General features: G+C 42.1%; 1 protein-coding gene across 3 annotated transcripts; it reads left to right on the top strand.

Moving 5' to 3' along the window:
* Positions 1-1,181: 1,181 nt before the first annotated feature.
* Positions 1,182-20,359, top strand: LOC139633927 (trafficking kinesin-binding protein 1-like). 3 transcript variants are annotated; one of them, XM_071500014.1, is made up of 19 exons: positions 1,182-1,552; positions 3,176-3,459; positions 4,344-4,538; positions 8,632-8,708; positions 9,075-9,191; positions 10,406-10,506; positions 10,681-10,786; positions 10,868-10,946; positions 11,033-11,163; positions 11,248-11,322; positions 11,439-11,576; positions 11,675-11,751; positions 12,747-12,995; positions 13,134-13,414; positions 15,213-15,331; positions 15,932-16,139; positions 16,256-16,361; positions 17,057-17,182; positions 17,491-20,359. In XM_071500014.1, the coding sequence occupies exons 4-19, from the start codon at positions 8,658-8,660 to the stop codon at positions 18,083-18,085; spliced, it is 2,559 nt and encodes an 852-aa protein (XP_071356115.1). In that variant the 5' UTR covers positions 1,182-1,552; positions 3,176-3,459; positions 4,344-4,538; positions 8,632-8,657; the 3' UTR covers positions 18,086-20,359. The 3 variants fall into 3 exon arrangements, with proteins under 3 accessions (XP_071356115.1, XP_071356118.1, XP_071356116.1); XM_071500017.1 differs by lacking the exon at positions 1,182-1,552 and having other exon boundaries at positions 3,289-3,459; positions 13,137-13,414; positions 17,491-18,221; XM_071500015.1 differs by lacking the exons at positions 1,182-1,552; positions 3,176-3,459; positions 4,344-4,538 and adding an exon at positions 9,711-9,762 and having other exon boundaries at positions 17,491-18,221.
* Positions 20,360-20,667: the final 308 nt, after the last annotated feature.

The following is a 20,667-nucleotide window of genomic DNA, read 5'->3' as shown; positions in this document are numbered from 1 at the left end:
CCTGAGTCAAGTCTTGATTCCTCAGTGTTCAAGAGTCCACTTCGAGTCCCCGTTATCTGAGTCCAAGCCATCAACTTTTCCTTAGTCTTATACTTTACATTGTACTTTGCAAAAATGAATGTAACTAATGGCAGCGTTGTTGGGTGGTGTGGGAGAGGAGACTCAGTTAAGTCTCATTCTTCTCAGCAGAACAACGGCTCCTCTCTGTGCAGTCCAGCTGGTCAAGAGAGAGCGAATCGCTGCAGGTTCATGGGAATCTGATTCCTGTATGGCCGGTGTTCAATCTGAAAAATGTCTGTTTTCATTGTAGGCATTACAATGCGTCTTTTACTTTGTTGCTGTTAATGTGTAAAAACAAACAAATAGGCCTTATAGTCATATCCTTTAAATTCTATGTCACATTTTTGTCATGTTAACATAAAGAGGAAAATGCCCCTGCAGTCAAAACAAAACAACAACAAACAAACAAAAACACAATGTGTTTGCCCATAATGTAGTAAAACAAAAATTAATGTAGCTTAAATACGTTCAATTGAAATAAACAAATATCCAAATTAGTTCATTACTGTGGGAAGCAAGTTTCCTCCCTCCTTCCTTCATAGTGTAAATCTTTTTGCCTGCCCCCTTCCTGTTGTGGGTGCTCGTGACGTCAGTGATGCTTAGTCCAGTACGGGTGGGTCCTGGTTTGGGTGTCTGGGTAGCAGCAAGGAGAAAAACCATCAAGTCAGTCGGAGTTATCCAGGATACAATGAGAAGTAAAGTGCTGCCTTCAAATTAAAACCACGAAAAGTTGGTTTGTTTTGTTGTTGTTTTTTTCAAAATTTAAAAAAAAAAAAAAAAAGTGTAGATTATTGTGTATTATTACATTTTATTCTGTATTGAAATTGGAGCTCTTATCCTATAGTTTCTGGTTATAACTGTCTCTTCGTTTTTGCTCACAATCCTCTTGAACAGTAAACCCTCTTTTCATGTCCAAGTTTTAGTAGGCCTATGTCTATGAATACATAGACTAAAAAAATAAATTAATAGAAAACATGATACCTTTTTAAATTTTTTGAATTTACATTTTTGAATTTAAGTTTTGTTTCTGTATGGAAACCCCCACATTACTTCTTTTGTGTCAGTTTGACGGCATAGGTGGATTTTATTTTGAAGGGGGCAGCTAGAAGTCCTATTAATCTACTGTCGTCTGGCTTGACAGTGGTGAGGGAGGCTCCAGAGAGAGTGAGAGACAGAGGAGAGAGACAGGGGGAGATGGCTGAAGGGAAGGAAGCGTGGACCGGGTCTGGAGCGACTTTGGAAGCCAGCCTAAGGTGACCTTGATCATCCGGAGCTGTCATCGCTGTGAGGAGAGGTCAGACCGCAGAAACATCTCAGCGCTCCGCCCGGCCTGCACACACTGACAGAGACTGACAGAGACCGCCTCTACCTGCTCATCCGAGGGGACATCCAGCCATATCTGCCGATTTCCTCCCCGCTGGGTCACCTCGCCGCACCACAGTCCCTATAGGATTTTTGGATTTCTGACACTGTTTGCATCAGTCCCTTCTGTGTGAGTACATCTCCGCACCGGGGCTGCTTTCACTGCTTGCACGAATAAATGATTTTAATGGCGATGTCATGCATCACCAGGTCAGCTGATCATGTTTTTGCGGATCATTGTGACACTACTGTGAGGACACGATTAATGAAAACCCAGCTCCCGCATCCCTGACGCGACCCGCTGATGTAGATGAGGCCACACCCTCAGTCGGAATTCAAATATGACATTGTTTGTACCACATGCATGAATGAACCCTGGCCTACTTATTGGGGAAACTGCCAGCAGCAGCAGCAGCAGCACCAGCAGCAGCAGCAGCCTTTAGCAGCCGCAGGACAGTAGTCATATCTTTCACTGTGGGACATCCAAACAGCTGCTGGGCTTTGCACCATTGCTGTCTAAGACATTTAAAGTTGCTGTTACAGCTTTTAGATAAATTATGGAACAACTGCACTGATTTTAGATGTCTCACTCCTCTGTTTTAGATTCTCAGCTATAATGAAAAACAAAATGAGATATTTTGACTGACCCTGGGGTCTGGTCTGATGCTTGGCTATACAGAGATACTAAACACAGAAATGTAGCTTTAAGTAACAAGCTTTTGTAGTTGACATAGATGGTTGAGGTGGCAGGGGACAGTGATTTGTGTTTGCCTTACCATGCATGACTTTTCATCCCGACAAATGCCTAATGAAAGTGTTTAAAGGCCAGATGTGTTTTCTACTAAACAACAGAGAGTGTGAGCACAGCATTCAAACTGCCGCAATGAGAAAGACATCCCAAGGTTGTAGTGCTGCTATCCACAGACCACCTTTATCTGTTGGTGTGCTCATGCATGTGCTTTTCAGTTACAGAAAAATACTATGTCAGATTCACTCACCCGTCACCAGATGTGTCTGTTGAAGTAACCACCTATTCCTGCAACTGGCTAAAGCTGACACACAAGCACTCATGCATATGCACACACGCCTTTTCTTTTCTGCCGTGATTTATATTCTGCTGCCCGTCGCCAGCTGTTTGATCTGACACACAGGTGAATTTCTCTCTGCAGCTCGCTGTGCATCTGCGATGAGACACAGATCCCTGTGGATTAAAGACAGGGCGCTGCAAGGTCGCCATGACTTCAGACAGGAGACCCAGGATAAAACTTCACTCTTACAATGCTCCTCCTGTAGTCTGGGACTGTGAGGAAGGTTCTCTAGGGTGATTGCGAGTTTGGTTAAAAAGTTTGACGAGCTCTGTGTGTTTACCTGCCATCTGATCTCCCATGACGGCAGAACAGGAAAAAAATAATTTCCCGTACCTGGATCCATTAAGTTACATGGTCTCATTATATCATGCTATTATCCAGAGTTGCTCTTAACCCCCACCTCCCTTCTCATTTATTTCCTGACAGATGAAAAGTGGTGTCTGCAGTGGACAGGCTGTGATTTATGCAGCTCGCTGGCAGGCAGCACACTGCAGATTCAGCAGCAGCACTTAAACTTAAAGACTCTTGGGAAAGCAAGAGACGCATTGATTAGTGTGGACTTTAGGTTACAGCAACACAAGTGTGTGTAGCTCTGTAAAGGTCCCTGCTTTTCACCTTAACTCCATCCTTCCTTACCTGTTTCCTCTCTCCTCTCTCCTCTCCAGGTGTCTGTATCTGCTGTCTCCTGTCTATCATTTGGACCTGCTAACCCAGTGGAGCTCCAGCTCCAGAGGCCCATGGCCCCGGTTTCTCTCCAACAGTGAGAGGTGAGCCAAGCTGGCCTCCCCGGCCCCCTCCCTGCCCCCGGCCCCAGACCTGGACCCGGACCCAGACCCAGACCCCGAGCAGCGGCACACCCACGAGGAACAGTATGTGAGCGAGGGCGAGTGCAGCCAGCTTGACACGCACCTGGCGCCACCTGACTGCAGGGACGCCGAGACCATCACAGGTTCGTGTGTGTGGGCAAATATTTTAGGAATTACAGCTTTGATTTCAGTGCATCATGGAGAATCCAGTGTGTTTGAAAGTACGGTAGAAAAAAGAGCTCAAAACATATAAATCGTTTGGAGTAGGTCATGTAATTTTTAGAATATGGTATGTAGCGTTCATGGTGTAGTAAACGCTGATCTTTCCAGCAGGTTCTATATTACATCACTTTTTTGTTTTAGTTTATTAAAATATATTTATTTTTTGTTATTTTTAGTACTTATATCTGTGTGGTAAAGTAATGATGCTACAAAGATCAACTGCTCCAGGTGGCAACATTTTATATTTTATAAACAAGACATTATTATATTTAGTTTCAGTGCTTACTGTTTAAACAAAAAATCTTTTTCATTTTCACGCAATCATTCATAATCATTCATGTACCCAGACAGAGGGCCATCCAGAGAGGACAGACGTATTTACATCCTTTACTTAAGTAAAAGTACATAAGTATTTGCACTTATTTTTGGAGGGAAACTCCTGCTGTGGGTGTTTTGATACGAATACATAAATGAGTTAAGAGCATTTTAATGTTTGTTGCTGGGGGTGAAGTTAACTACTTTATGTGCTGCTGGGTAGTTTGTTAGTTTACATTCACCGCTGTGTAAATCTATCCCAGGTTTGTACCTGTGTAAACCCTTCTGCTAACATCAACTTGAAAGTAAGTGAAGTGGTCAAATGAAGAGCGAGTCCATCTGAACCAAAGTATTAAGCCGGTTGTTTACCAGTAGTAGTAGTAGTGAATGAGTATTAGTCTCCAGGTTTCTCCAAGACACTCAGGGCATCAGTCCCACCCAGGCTGCTGTGTATTCACTTCCGTCACCGCCTCCCTGTCTTCTCTGGCAGATGTGTGCAACAGTACTGATTTACCAGAGTTTGAGATCATCAGTCTTCTGGAGGAGCAGTTGCCAGTGTACCGGTTGCGGGCTGACACCGTCTACGGCTACGACCACGATGACTGGCTGCACACTCCCCTCGTCGCGCCGGACACCAGGCTTGACCTGACCACCGAGCAGATCGAAGAGACACTCAAATACTTCTGTAAGTTTGGCAATGACATGATTACATATAGTCTATATATGTAATGCTGAGGCTCTGGATCAAGCATGCAGGAAGTTTTTAGTGTTATCTCAAACTCAGACAGTGGAAATGCAGGAAAGAAAAAAAAGCCTAAATGAAGATTAGACTTTAAACTTTATCTCAGTGGCTGCTGTGGGAATACATGGCTTTAAAAGTGAAGGATTTACCCACCTGGGTACATGCTATGTTTAATCCTCCAGTTGGTTCTTGGAAAGATAATCTACTGTCACAGAAGGATAATCTACTTCCTGTGAATATATGTGTACATTTAAAAAAAAACAAAAACATTTGCATTATTGTGAGTTGAGACTTTGTCAGTACATTTTACATTTTATTATTGGGTAAGATAGTGAAGGGGAAGGGAAAAAAGATGCATTTTACATGATTTACATAAAGAACATTCATGTTCCAGATCTTTTCAACATTAATGCATTAAAACCAAGAAAGTTAGCGTGTAGTACAGTACAGTACACCAAGGGAAAAGGGGGGTGTAATATTACAACAATTTCATTATTTTGTAATATGTAGTAATACTATACATCATCTTCTTTGCCATCATACCTTATATTGGGTTTCCTGTGGAATTTCTTTCTTGAAATGTCTGTTAGGTTTGTTAATACCAGACCTCCATTTTTTAAATATTTAACTTTTGTATTTTCTATCATACACAGCACATACACTTAAAATGATTACGCTAAATTTTTAAACCTGTTACTGTTTCAATAGGGAGGGTTTATTTAAAGGCACATCAAAAATGTGTTGAGTCAAGAGATGGTATGAACTTTAAATGTTAAAGGTGTTGATTCTGGTGTGTGTAGGCAATGTGAGATACTCTGGTTATATCTTTAGGTAAAAAACACCAAGGTATTTCATTGCTTCCTGTCTCTAAGTGACACTTTATTTATCTTTAATGTCCCCAGGTGGATCATACTAAAAACACTTCACCTTGTGGAATATTTTATTTGTAACCCGAGAATGAACCATAGTGTATTTCTCCTCAGTCAAAACAGATGATGATTCTGCTCATTGTCCCAGGAAAATCAAAACACTGCCCGTCCACCATGATCATCTCTGTTCTCCTCTGGCCGTGTCTCCGCTCTGCCTGATGCAGTTTTCCTCTGTAAACAGTTATGAGAGGTTGCAATTAATATTGATTCTTGCAGTTGATTTATTAGATAGTGCTTCTAATGCTTTGATGGTTTTTATGTTGAAAACATAAAACCCATTAGCTCATTAATGCAGCTTGTGTTTCAAACTGCTTTATGTGCCACAGAGGTAAAGTCTGATATCTGTCTGGTGCAGATGAATAAGATTCAATCAGATTTTTTTCTCAAGAATCAGTGTGTCTAATGATTTTTAATTATTATCCACTATCTAGTGTGTTCTTTCCCTGTTTTGATATTACTGAGATTAGAGCCTCCCTCCACAAGGTGGTGCCCAGCTGCAAGCTGCTGTGTCTGTTCTCTGGATGTTTTTGAACCATTCAGATGTAAAAACTGGATTTTTGTGTGGTTTTAATCGACAAGTTGCTGAGTTTACTTCTTCCTCAGTTATTCCTCTGTCATATTAAGTAGGTTCAGAGAGTTATGGAGATTTCCTGTGTTAGGGTTATAGCGTTATATTGTTTCCCTCAGTAAACTTCAGTGTTTTACTGCGCATCCTTGAGCCTGCAGGAACTGGTTTCATTTGAGTATTTCTTATTTTATAGAGTGTTGCTGACATAACATTGTTTAATTTGTGTGCTAACAACTTCATAAATGTATCTCCTGCCTTGTTTCGCATAGAAAAAGCCTTTACTGTAATGTGCTTTACTCTGAGCACATTTCATGCATCTCATTTTGTGATGTCTTAATTTTCATTTTCTTATTAACTATTTCTTCTTCTTTCTTATTGATTACCTAGTGTTTGTGTTGCTAAGTTAACGTGACAAATTAATCTTTTCATTCTCTGACAGACATAGTAGACACTATAATTTTCCCCCTCCGTGCTGCTTTGTACACATTCCACAACAGAGACGCAAGATGCTTCACCATTATCATTTACTTTGAAGTAAGTTATAACTTATAAACATTCATGTTGTAATGTAAGATGTATTTTAAGAGACCAGTCATTCTGCCTTAGCCCCAGAAACAGCCGGGGCCGGAGGCATTATGTCATCAGGTTGACCACCCATCTGTCTGTCCGTCCCATTCCCAAGAACGCGATATCTCAGTTACACCTTGAGGGCATCTCATCAAATTTGGGACAAATGCTCATTTGGACTCAAGGATGAACTGATTAGATTTTGGTGGTCAATGGTCAAAGGTCAAGGTCATGGTGACCTTACAAAACAAATTATTTCTTTGTGAATGCGATGTCTCCGTAACACCTTGAGATAATTTCGACAAATTTGATTGAAATGTTCACCTGGACTTGAGAATTAAATAATTAGACTTTGGTGGTTAAAGGTCAAGATCCGGGTCACAGTTTGTAGCTTTATTCTGATTGGTTTATTTGTAGCCATGCTGATTGATTGGTTGGTAAACTTGTTCTGATTGGTTATTGGAATTCTTATTGGTTGGTTGGTTTTTAATCTGTATTGTAATTGGTTGGTTTGTAGCCAAGTTCTGATTGTTTGATACATGTGTGTGTGTATGTGTGTGTGTGTGTGTGTGCATCTCTGTTTGCAGCAGGATCAGTGGTTAAGAGTGAGTGTGTGTGCCCGTGCGTGTGTCAGGGGTGTGTTTGTGGATGAGGGTCACCATGGTAACAGCTGTTGGAGGCAGATACATGTTAAGCAGTCTTGCACAGAGCAGAAGAGGGAAGAAGCAGAGAGAGATGTGGGAGTTCTGTCAGCATTTATAAACTGAGAGAGGAGTCCACACCATATCCCGTCCCCTCCGATTGGCTCTTCCTTCCATCTTGCAACCTCTGTCGTCCAATCGCAAAACAACGTCTACTTCCGTTTCACCTCAAGCAGCTCCCTCGCACTCGCTCACAGGGGCGTCCATGTGGGCGGAGGGTAATTCAGGCTCCGGGCCTGTTATGCTGTACAGTAGCTGAGCAGTGGGAGTGAGAAAGAGAGAAAGTGAATGGATCAGTATTAAGATCGGTTGTCAAATCTGCTTGTTGGTCACTGTGAAGCCAAGGGACAAGATGGACAGCAAGAGCAGGATGGAGAGATTAGCGAAGGATGAATGTGAGCTGGATGACTGGTGCTACAAGGAGGACGTGAAAGGTAACGTGCATGTCTGGAATACAGAAAAGAAACATGTGATCAGTTTGATTGGACTGTGCACACAGGAGACGGAGGTGGAAGCTGCCCTGTGTAGACTGAGATTATACCTTTACAGTTTTGATCTTTAGCAACACAGAAGCATCATTTTGAATCAGTGTTGCTTGTTCTTTCCTTGTCTGTGGCTTTGTTCTCCTCATTAGGAGAAATTTCCTGAAGCTTCTGGACTTTGAATCTGTTGAATCTGACTTTGGTCTGTTTTGACATAACAGCCCTCAAGCACACACACACACACACACACATACACGTACACACACAGTGCCATGGTTCATTGTTGTGCCTGTGTGAGCCAGACTGGATCCTAGCTTCAACACTGTTCTCAAAAAAAGGCGACTTTAAAGGTGCTTTAATAAAACGACTGTGAAATTATCTTGTGCGGGTTGTAATACTAACAGGATTACAGAGGTTTACCATAATGCATTCAATAACTTTGTACAGCGTGTTATAGATTAGAGCTCTGAATCAATAACAGCTGCCCCCTCAGGGCAAAACAGCCAACTGCTGTGCGCCATGGAAAACAACCCTCGCCCCTTTAACTCTGCCCTGCTCTAACATGAAATCAGCGGCAATGGAAGTGTGACATCCCAAACCCGGCCCCTCCACCACCGGTCGGAGGATGACTTTTTAAACTCTCTGTGTTACATAATGTGGCTGTGTGTGTGCGTGCCACTGTGCATGTCTCACACCAGAAGTGACGAGAACATGGGTCATTTGCACTGGAATCTGTGGCTCATCTGCCACCGTCTTCACACTCTGGTTGTGTGTTTTACGTTTCCACAGTGCTATGTGCAGACAGAGTGGGCCAGATGACGAAGACCTACAATGACATCGATGCTGTCACACGTCTGTTGGAGGAGGTGAGATGGTCTATTTCTGTCTGGAATTCAAAGCTGCCACGAGGGCAGATTTTTAATCAGCCGAAATCACAAAGTGAAGCTGCGGCAGAACAGATGCTGATGCTGATGCTGTGGATTTGCCCAAAAGAAAAACGGCTGTGGTGTGAATAGTTGTGGAAAGTTTAGCAGAAAGGGATCAATGAGGACTGAGTTGATTCTGCCTCCATATTTACCAGCAATGGCTGAACCTAAAGCCCTCACAGGACACCAGCAAAAACAAATGTACTTTACCAGTGTTGCATTGTGGGATTTCTGGTTATTGCAGCTATAAATGTTAACTTTCCTCTTCTCTTCTCTTCTCTTCTCTTCCCTCATTCCAACCAATAGAAAGAGAGAGATTTGGAGTTGGCTGCAAGGATTGGCCAATCGCTTCTTAAGAAGAACCGAACTCTGACTGAGCAGAATGACTATCTGGAGATACAAGTGGGACAAATCACAGAGGAGGTCTGCAAACACACGCACACGCACACACACACACACACACACATTAAATTTTTTCTGAATTGCTAAAACACTAAATTCCATTCTCTGACCCAAAAGCTCAGTGGATTAAACCCATTTATTGAAAAAAACCACAAACAATTTTCACTCAGTTAGACACGAACTGCACGTCTCATTTAGCCTTTTTGCAAAACTCTAAACACATTTTCACTCACTAAAACACACTCTGCACTGTGATGCACTCATGATGCACAATGGTAACCACAGGCAACAGAAGTTAAACACGATGACAGCACAGGTGTCGTACCTTACACACAACTCAAAACTGTTCACACTTGTTGTTAATGTTGTGATGAAACTAATATCAGCCAGTTCAGAGTGCCCAGGTGGTTGAAGTTTGAAAGAAACACTGCAGGAAAATAATCTGAGAGGAAGAGGAGGAAGAGGAAGAGGGAGAGCAAGAGCAAGAGCAGTAATGTCAGATGGAATTTGAGCAACTGTAATAAACCATGTTTTTGACAGTGAGGACAGCAGGACAAAGAGCACAACCCACTGTAGCCACTATAACCAGGAGGTACACACACACACACACACACACACACACACACACACACACACACACACACACACACACTCACACACACTGCCTTTTGCTGTACCAAAGTTTGACTGTTTGCAAGTGCATTCAAGTAGTAGACAATACTGTAACTGTTACTGAGTTGAGTTTTTTTTTGAAAACATAAGATAGCTTTACTCTATTATACAGAGTAAACATTTCTGGAGCTACATGCTCTGAACTCAGTGTTTTCCATTTTTATCCAGTGTGTACTGACTGCTCAGTGGTGTTTTTATTTTTGTGTAGGATCTGAAAACAGTGTTTGATTTTGAGCACAGACAAAACTGTTTTGAGATGATTGTTTGCAAGAAGAGTCAGAGGTTTGGTGAAAGTAGTTTTGTCTTTACAGTTTTCAGAAAAGCATGGAAGGTAAATGTGTTTTAGCAATTGTGAAGAATTGTAATAAATTGTATCTCATGAAACTGTTGGACAAAACAATCCCAACTCCAGGCCCACATCCTTTCTAGTGGATCATGGAGTCTGCCATGATCAAACCAGACTGTGCAGTGGATTTAAATACAGATGTTTTTGCAGCAGATGCCACACCAGATACTTGCACGACATACACAAAAGTTACACAACATTGTCTGACCTCTTCCAGGTGGCCCAGCTGCATCATGAGCTGAACCTGAAGGATGAGCTGCTGCAGTTTTACACCAATGCAGCGGAGGAGAGCGAGGATGAGTCCAGCAGCTCCCCGACGTCAGCATCCTTTCTTTATTAATTCATATCTCTCTTTCTACCTGTAACAAGTTGATTTAATAACTTTGTGTGTGGGATGCAAAACAGCAAAACAATCAAAAATGCTAAACACATAACAGAAAACAAGCAAGAGCTTCATGACCTTCTGGCTGCTCTGTGTTCATCTGTCTAAAGGGGGAGGAAGATTAAAGTGGAAACAGCTTCAGGAGGCTTTGTGAGTGACACGCTCCAGAGGAAACTCAAAGAGCTGGAAGAAGAGAACCTGTCACTCCGCTCAGAGGTATCTCCACGCACAAACAACAGCAGCACACGAGAGAAACAGCTGGAAATATATCGTTTAATTATGGATGTCTTCATGTAGGCTAACCATCTGAAGTCAGAGACCGAAACCTATGAGGAAAAGGAGCAGCAGCTGGTCAATGACTGTGTGAAAGAACTCAGTAAGTTTGTGTCACTCTCTATCTCTTGCTGTTTTTTTCAAAATATATTTATTGAGTTTATTGAGTCCCTCCCTCTGTCCTGTCAGGGTTGTCCAGCCTCCAGATCTCTTCCATAGCGGAGGAACTGGCTCGTAAGACCGAGGACGCCTCCCGACAGCAAGAAGAGATCACGCACCTCCTCTCTCAGATAGTGGATCTGCAGAAGAAAGCCAAGTCTGTGAGTACAGACACATGAACCTGCTTTAACTCAAATGTGAGCATCATCGTGCTCTGTTAGTCAAACCTGCATTTGTGTGTCTAGTATGCAGTGGAGAATGAGGAGCTCTCTCAACACCTGATGGCAGCTAAAGATGCTCAAAGGCAGCTCACAGCGGAGGTAACTTCCACATCACTGCTCTGTTCTGACCAGGCCATCTCATCTACTCATTCACTGGAAACACTTTATTTTGGTGTTTACTCCTAAAGTAAAGTTGAATATCTACAATACAACAGCTCCAGGAGTTGGAGGAGAAGTACTCAGAGTGTATCGAGATGCTGCACGAAGCTCAGGAGGAGCTGAAGAACTTGAGGAACAGAAACTACACAGCAGGAGCTCCTCGACGCTACCACCCCCTGGGACTGTACCCGATGGTGAGGGAGTGTGTGTGTGTCTGTGTTTGTGTGTCTGTGGGTGTGTGTGTGTGTGTACATGACCGTCTTCCATTCCTTGATGAGTTTTTGCGTTGCAGGATTCTCTGGCAGCTGAGATCGAGGGGACGATGAGGAAGGAGTTGAGTCTGGACGACCCCGAGTGTGAAGAACAGAAGTATGGATTAAGTCTTTAATATCACACTCACACTATAGGGACTTGAGGAGCACCGACGTAATTTACACTAGTGCTGAAAAAATTTGCAAAACAAATCATACTGAGATTACTTTGGTAGATATTGTGATTGCGATTTGAGTCACAATTTCAGTTTTGCATTTTCATTTTCTCTGAAAAAAAATTAAAAAATCTTGATGATGTGATTTTTGTTGCAGCTTGTGCCAAACAAGCATGTTGTTGTTTTTCATCTCTGTAGCACCACAGTGCTTTATTTGCCATATTGAAATTTTGTTAATATATAGCTTAATTGTTCAGCTTTACACTTTGCTTTTTTACAGAATTTAAAAAAAGAAGAAAACAGGAACTATTGATGGAGTTCCCTTTACAGCATATGACAGACACTAATTACATGTAAAGAAAAAGAAGAAAAAATAACTAAAAGAAAAATAAATAAATGTGGAGTTACAGATACCTCCGTTGGCCAAAAAATATTTTTATGAATGAGCAAAACACCACAGATTTGCTAACTTCATTGGCCAGGAATCAATGAATACCTGTCATATGGAACTTTTATAGTGTCGCTGCTGGACCACTTCATATACTTGTTTGCTATCTCAGTCTGACTGCGCGCTAAAAGATTACATCCATGGGAAAAAAACTGTCATATCAAAATGGATAGCTGGTTAGCAACAGGGAGACTTAAAAGAAAAGAGAGTGCAGAGACAGATGGTGACCTTTCTGAGATTGAGAAGTGGGACATGAGTTGGAAAAAGTTGGGAACCAATGTACTAGATCATCCAGAGAGCTATAGGATAGTGTGCTGGCTAGTTTAGATGTGGGAACCCATAATGTTTGTCGTCCTCTTCACTGAGGTTTAACTGTGTCCTAAAGAAATATGTATGATCTAATAGCAAAAAAGATCTTTATCTTTCTTATTTTTGCCAAGTACTGTACAAACAGTCCATGTTAATACTCTTGTGTCTGAATGTTTGCAGAATCCATCGTAAGCGTGTTTTCGAGACGGTCAAGAACGTCAACCAGACGGTCCGTCAGCGTTCACTGACTCCAACCAGCGCCAACATCCCCGGATCCAACCAGTCTCTGTCAGCTCGCACGTCACCTCAGTCCAGCGGCCTCTCCACACCCCACTCCAGCATGTATGGATGTGACATCAGCGGTGACAGCGTTGCCCTTGACAACCGTACCCAGAGCATCCTGATGGAGACGGCATCTAATCAGGATAGGTGAGGAGGAGAGGGCTAATGCGATAAACAAATTAGAGAGGAAGTGGAGACTGAGGACAGATTTAGACGTCTTCTCAAGATTCATCTGTCGAAAAATATTCTTACCACGTGGTTTCTGTTTCATCCCTGCTCTGACAGCAGCACAGACGGCCGAGAAAAGAAGGCGAGTGGTGCTGAGGACCTGAGGCTGGCCCTGCGCCGCCTGTCTCTCCGTCGACAAAACAACCTGAGTGAGAGGCGCTTCTTTGAGGAGGAGAGGGAGCGAAGGCGGGGAGGACATGGAGGACTGCACGATGCTCTGGGCCAGGAGAGTGTGATGACCCCCTCAGAAAGCATCATGTCCCTTGGGAACCTCCACCTGTGGGCCACACGAGGGCCCTACCTCCCTGACAAACTCCAGATCGTCAAACCACTTGAAGGTGAGGGAGAAAGGGAGCGCGGCGTGAGCTGCAAGGCAGGCAGGAAGTGGGAAGGCGAACGGCACAGAGGAGTTGGGACAAAGAAAGGGAGCAAGCGAGGCTGGGGTTCGGAGAGGGAGAGTAAGAGGGACGGCCGGCATGGGCGGACACTCGAGGAGGAGAGAGAAAAAGGATGGGGGTGGGCGAGGAAAACTGGAGCTGGGATAGAGAGGGAGAGAGGAAGGAGGTGGGCCAGAGACCGAGGCGGGAGCAGGAAGCTGAAGGGAGCAAGAGAGAGGAATGAGAAGCCTCTGTCACTCATGCTCTTCAACTCTTTCTGGTCTCTGATGCACCATCACAAGTCAGGCAGCTTCACTTCTCCACACAGCTATTACAAAGACACACAGCCCAGAGGGTGGCTGTAGATACACACATGTGATTAAACAGGAAAGGAAGGAAGAGATGTGATCCTGTTTATGACATGCATCAAAAATAGACTTGAAACTAGAATGGGACTCAGTAGAGCCTCCGCCAAGGCCAAACAAACCATCAAACTGTAAAAACTTATAGATATCAACACCATAAATATTATTATTTCCTATTATTTCCTGAAATTGGCAGAAATCTTGAAAAATGTTCCCACTGTTAAGGAAAGTGATAGAAAAAAATCCCTGGAAACATGCACCTTTAACCAGATCCGCACCCAAATGTAATTAATTCTTCCCTGGTCCATTCCCCATTCCTCCACCCAGTTTGGTACAAATCTGTTCAATACTCTTTGTGAAATCTTGCTGACAGACAAACACACAGACTCAGGTGAAAACAAAGCCTCCTCCTATAATAAATATACACACACACACACACACACACACACACACACACACATATACATACATATATATATATATATATATATATATATATATATATATATATATATATATATATATATATATATATATATATATGTATATATATATATATATATATATGTGTGTGTATGTATATGTGTGTGGGTGTATATATATATATATATGGGTTGAGCCCACCCATTGTTGTTGGCCTGTGCTGCCCTCTGCTGGTGAGAATTCATACACACTGCCTATCAAACATTTTCATTACATCTTCATACTGTTGCCATTGTTTACAGACTTTTGTTTATTTGTATTTACACTCTCATTTCTTCTGTATGCATAATTCTTTCTTTATTATTTGACTTCCTCAGTTTTTTGTATAATTTTCTTTCTTCATTCTGTCACTGCTGTCTCCGTTTCACATTCATGTGGCCGACTAATAAAAACCTTTTCTCATTCTAACTGCTCCTTCATTTCATTTCACTTTCACGTTATTCTTCCTCTTCGTCACCTTTCAGTGTCTCTGTTGTATTACAGTCATCTTTGTTTGTCAGGCTGATCACTGAGGCTTATTTAATGTTTTCATCTTTTTTTGGATATTCTCATTAGACAGACATGAACAAGTAGTTATTAGCATTAAATGCACACTTTAACTGGTTACTTGTCATGCTCTTGTATAATCTGCAGTCTTGTGTTAGCTAGCACTGTGTCTGGTATATGATATGATATGTGACATTTACTTTATTACAGTAGCTGTCGGTTTGTCCCTGCACCAATATCTCACAACCAGTTTCTATCATTGATGAATAACATGTTTTTCTTTCCTATTAACATAGGAAAAGCCTGTTAAGCCTTTTTAACACACCACCACTCAAGTACTGAGTAATGAATATTCATCAATTGTTTGTTTGAAGATATTAATAGCAGTTGAGTACATTGCAGATTTATTCATGTCTGTCCTCCAGGCTCAGCCACCCTGCACCACTGGCAGCAGTTAGCCCAGCCTCACCTCGGGGTGATTCTGGACGCCAGGCCAGGAGTCGTGTCAAAGGGTTACAGACCTCTTGAACTAGAGCTGGAGCAGGTCTGTGTGTGTGTGTATATATCTATGATGTTTATTATGTCACACATTACTAGATTACTGAAGGGGCATTTGTTTTTGCTGCTCTGTGAAATTAATAACAGTGATAATTATACAATTTTTCAATGTGTAAATACAGTTGGGTTCACATGCCTCTTTTACAATAAATAAGAGTCAAATCCTTGTTATTAGGAGGATTAATGAAACCAGGCTGCAGCGACGTACAGCATGTTCCTTCTCCCTGATATCAAATTAGCTGTCCCTCTTCCTTGAACTGCCATTTCTCATCTCAGTTAGTTCAGTGGAGAAGTACAATGGCAAATAAAATACATTTTATTTTTCAAATTCAAAGAAGCTTTATTATCATGATCGTATTCAAATACAGCATTGTCAATAATACTGACCAAAGCAACTGAGGGAATTTGCTTGGATGGGTTTGGGATGAGTAACAAAAACCTTTGTTCATTTCATATGGTATGATTAGTTGAAAAGTACCCTTTACAGTACTTCCAATGAATGTTAATATTACTACTTGTACTAGCAGTAATATTGTGTGTACATGAGTGCAGCTGTAATGACTTGGACTCATCCCTCTGTCTGCAGGTATATCCATGGGGTAGCTTTGAAGAGGATGAACCAGGTGAGCAATACTTCCAGAATCTGCCCACGTCCTCAGCTTCAGCCTCTCCGGCTGTGCCCTCCACCTCTGGCTCCAGCGACACCAACCACGGGCAGCCTCCACCCAGTCTCGCTCCACTGTCTCCTCCCTCCCCCTCTCCATCGCCACACCTCAGCAACACTGACGCCCTAGGTGAGGACATACAGAACATTTACACATTATTATACAGTATGTGTTAATTTATGCATGACCTGCAATGTGTCATGTCCTTAAAGATGACTAATTATCTGTGTTTGCACGACTTGCAGCTGCATACTACCCAGGTAAATGCATGGCCCACACCAGCTCTACCTACACCTTCACAACCTGTCGAATCCTCCACCCAACTGATGAGCAGACGCGGGTCACACCAAGGTGAGGAAAATACTGCCTCTGGTGCTGCTAAAAAATGTATGGTCAAAAGTCAACTTTTTGTGGCCTCTCCTCTAGAGTTTCTCAAAGTTTCCTGCCAGAATTAATTCATGATTAGCTACTGAAAAGTTTAGCTTTTCTACTAAAAGCAGCTGTATTCAAACATATACCTTATTACAAAAGTCCTAATGAAATAATGTGTTCTCAATGCATTTTTTCCTCTGGCTTGAACAAAAAAAGCAATTAAAAAACTATTCTATTACATTTCATACATTGTAATAACACTAAAAATTAACATAAACATTAATACAGTTTATGCAGGTTAATATGATGATGTTGTTTAGATATTGTGGTGCTTGGAAAAGCCCACAGTGTCCTAAAAATGCACTCAGTCTGAATTCGACTAAGTCCCTCAGGACAAATAAGATCCAAACAGCAGTCGTTGAGGTGGGATCGTGTCCAAGCAACAACATTCAGTCACTTGTCAGCTAGACAATAGGAAGGTGCTAAATAATACATGCAGGTGCTTATGGCTCTAAGAAACAACATCCCCTGTGCACAACCAATGTCAGTTTTCTACAATTACAATGATGAGATGTTATGGAAGTGCAATTTAAGTTGTTGAAGTAAAAGTACCAGGTACCAGAAGTATGTTTCTAATTATCCTTGTTCTTTCCTCTCGTTTGCTTTCTTCCCAGTCTAAACCCAGTCCCAGCGTCAGCCTCCTGTGTGATGACCAGCAGTCTGTTGGGTACACCTGCTGCAACACCCTGCACGCCCCGTAGGCTCAGTCTCAGGCCCTCCGAATCCTCAACTAACCTCAGGCAAGGCTCCAGATATACCAGAAAATGACTGCATTCTGAGCTAATGTGTAAAAAAAACTCTTTTTGTTAACAAATCAGCAGATTGTTTGAAAGAACCATTACCTGTACATCACACTGACTTACTGTCTTATTTTTCTCAAAATACAACATGAAAGTTAATTTGTTCTGGGGCTTTGGTTGTAAATGAAAAAAAGCAGATTGCATGACTGTGATCAACCTTTTGACTTCATGACTTTTTTCCCCAATAAACTTTATTTTAGAGTTACCAGTCAGGATGATGTTGCCTTTTGTCTCTCATGTTTCTACAGAGATGCAACACGTACCACCAGCACCTCCCTGGGGTTAGTGCGCCTTCTCCAGGAGAGAGGGATCTCAGCAGCAATGTATCACCAGAGCCAGGGCCTGGAGTATGGTCAGGGCAGCGGAGGAGTCTTATTCAGCACCTCCATCGCCCCTAACCGAGCGCCCAACCCTGACCCTCTGCGCCCCTCTACCCCTCCCAACTCGCCTACAGGACCGGGAGCTTCAGCTATACTAACCTCTGCAGGTTTCGACTTCAAGAGCCCTTCGTACGATAACTTCCTGGCCTCTAAACCAGCCCGTTCTATTCTGAAGGAAGTGACTGGGGGGATGAGGGGCAGGCAGAGAGGGAGGGACTGCGAAAGCCAAACGGACGTTAGCGTGACCGTCCACAACCTCAACCTGCTAGACAAGGTGAAGCGGCTGGGTGTGGCTGGAGCTCCAGGCGGCAGAGCAATGAGTCCCGGCCCCATGTTGGGTCCTCTGGGTGGGCTTCGCAGATCTGGCTCCCCTTTTGGGCCCGATGGAATAAGGAGGAACCGGAGTTATCCTGCCATGGTTGGGGCCAGCATGGCCATGAAAGCCCCTGGGCCCCAGGAATAGTCTGCACTGCTGCTGACCATCAGGGTAGCCAAGTAGGAGTCAGGCAGGGCTGAGGACCGACTGTTGAGCAGTCACCTGGAGCCCAACCACTGACTAACTCTGTTCATACTGTACTAAAACTACATGGCACTACTGACCAGTTTCTAATCACTGCTGTGGTTCCACACTGACACAATTAACTTTATTGTGCTTTTAGGAGGCGAGTCATGCTTGAATTAGAAGCAAAATAACTTAAAGGGTTGGTTCACCCAAAATACAAAAGACATATTTTATGAGTTACCTCTACTGGTACATAGTCATGTGGGTATTTCTGATTTTATGTGCCCAGATTTTATGATAATTATGAAATACAAGCAGGATATAGACCTCACTGCGACCTCATTAGTACCACTTTTGGGAAATACTCTTTTATCCTTTCTTTCTGAGAGTTAGATCAACACCACTCTCATGTTCATGTTAAGTATGAAGCTTGAATCAGGATGTGTTTAGCTTAGCTTAGCATGAAGACTAAGCATGAAGACAGTTAAAAGTTCAAAAATACATATACCAACACTTTTCAAGTTAGCTGATTAACAAGTTGTATCTTGTTTGTTTAATTAGATGAAGGAAAATTTTCCTTTTTGTTTTTAATGATGTAGCTGTTTCTTGAAAAGCAATTGTTAATCCTCCGGAGAGTTCTTTAATTTTTAATTTACTTTTCTGTGTATGAATAAATGTTAGCACACTTAACACAAAGACGTGAGAGGGGTGTCAGTCTTCTCACCTAACTCTCTAGAAAGACAGCGAAACAGCGCATTTCCCAAACTGACAAACTACACCTGTAAATAAAACTGACATCTCTCAACATCCGTTAGATTTGCCACAAAGTTTGGTCCAGATATTCATTGTTCCCAGATGATGAATTCCCAATTTTTGGTGATCCCTTGACTTTCCCTGGAGTGCCACCATGAGGCTGATGTTTGTAGTTGTTAGTAACAGTGAGCTAGCTTGTCATCAAATTACACTTTTCCTCTTGTGCTGTTATCAGGTTAGAATTTAAATTTGTCCACTTCTTAAAAAATCAAAACAAAACTGGAAAGATTCCCATCAGCCTCAGCTGTACTTTGGTTTTAGTGTTACTTAGCTAGTCTTAGCATGCTAACACACTGCAACGAACAAAACAATTGGCATGGTCATTGTGAGCATGTGAGCATGGCGATGTTAGCGTTAAGCTAAAAGCGCTTGTTTAGTTTTCTTTGTTTTGACTCAGATATCTAAAAATCTGGGCACATAAATCATATTTTATGTAATTTAATTTTACGTAATTAGGTGAACTGGCCCATTAAAAGCAGAATAGCTTAAAAGAGAATAAATCCAAAAACTACTGCTAGCTACTCACACCCCCTGCTTCGGAGACTGACTCTGCTGGCTAGATGTAGTACTCCCACTCTTGCCTTTTCTGAATCAAAGCCACAAAATCCCACACAAGTCCAGACATACACATTTTCTATCGCTCTGGCTGGCTATTTGTAGTTACTGTAGCACTAAACCAATGCTTTTCTTCCCCAATATTACTGGATTAAAATCCACATTTTATAAATGATTGAAAATTTACACCAAATACACAAAAACATGTCATCCATACTTTGCCTCCCTCCCCTCTTACCCCTTTCTAAATCTCCCATGAAGTGATTAGGTGTGAGCCTGACAAGTCACTTTCAACAAATCATTTAATAGATTTTATGTCAGTATTAAAGATACTTCAGTTTAGATTCCTAATAGGCCATTAGACGGGGAAGCTGATGGTGCTTCCTCCGAACTGGACAGATCAATACACTGAAGCTGCAGCTCAGAAAGACCTCGGAGAGAGGGACGAGGGAAGTGATTGTGGCTAATCAGCTGTTGTGGTCGGAAGCTTTCGGATTTTTTCCTTAAGGTTTCCTTGGTGAAATGAAGCAATATAGTGCCTCGACCATCTGTTTTTGATGATTTATGTTCTTCATGTGTTGGATTAAGGGTGTGAAGTAGCTGTCACAACCATTGTTGCACTTGTGTTTATTTATTTCAAAAACCTTTCCGCGAATTTAAACTATTTTTCATTTTTAAAAAAAATGTCTCACACACTGTATATACGGCTCATCGTGAGTGAAATGTCAGTAATGGCAAACTTAAAAAGGAATTGTTATGTTTAGTGCATAACCAAGAACCACACATCACTGTAAGTATTGGGGTGAGCATGTAATCAGGGGATTTTCCAAATAAAAAAATCATCAAACAATAAATTTTATCTTGTGATTTGCCTCTCTATATGTTTGTTCCCCATCTACATGAAACTGTGACTCATTCAGAACTGGGGAAGACAGAGAACCAGTGTTTATCCTTCTCCAGCAGATGGTGCTCACAAATAACTCAGCACAGCAAGTAGTCAGTATATGAGGTGCATTGCCGTTTTAAGTCTGTCCACATTGGCACAGTCATAATCCATTACCCATTCACCATCTGTAGCTCTTGCGCTATGAGGGATATGATGGGGGCTATTTATTAAACCTCTATTAGCCGCAGGGTGAACGAGAGGTGAACAATAACCAAAAAATGTCACTCTG

The sequence above is a fragment of the Trachinotus anak genome, unplaced genomic scaffold, assembly GCF_046630095.1.
Source record: "Trachinotus anak isolate AG129_WGS33_773 ecotype Australia unplaced genomic scaffold, CSIRO_AGI_Tana_v1 ptg000016l, whole genome shotgun sequence".
In the NCBI taxonomy this organism is placed as follows: domain Eukaryota; kingdom Metazoa; phylum Chordata; class Actinopteri; order Carangiformes; family Carangidae; genus Trachinotus; species Trachinotus anak.
Note: the sequence above shows the minus strand (reverse complement) of the source record. Positions and strands in the feature narration are given on the sequence as shown.

Bases quoted from the DNA above. Each gene is read 5' to 3' on its own strand.
- LOC139633927 (XM_071500014.1), top strand. From the start codon at position 8,658: ATGACGAAGACCTACAATGACATCGATGCTGTCACACGTCTGTTGGAG. The intron at 9,192-10,405 runs GTCTGCAAACAC...GACCTCTTCCAG, and splicing joins TGGGACAAATCACAGAGGAG to GTGGCCCAGCTGCATCATGA. The intron at 13,415-15,212 runs GTGAGGGAGAAA...TCTGTCCTCCAG, and splicing joins GATCGTCAAACCACTTGAAG to GCTCAGCCACCCTGCACCAC.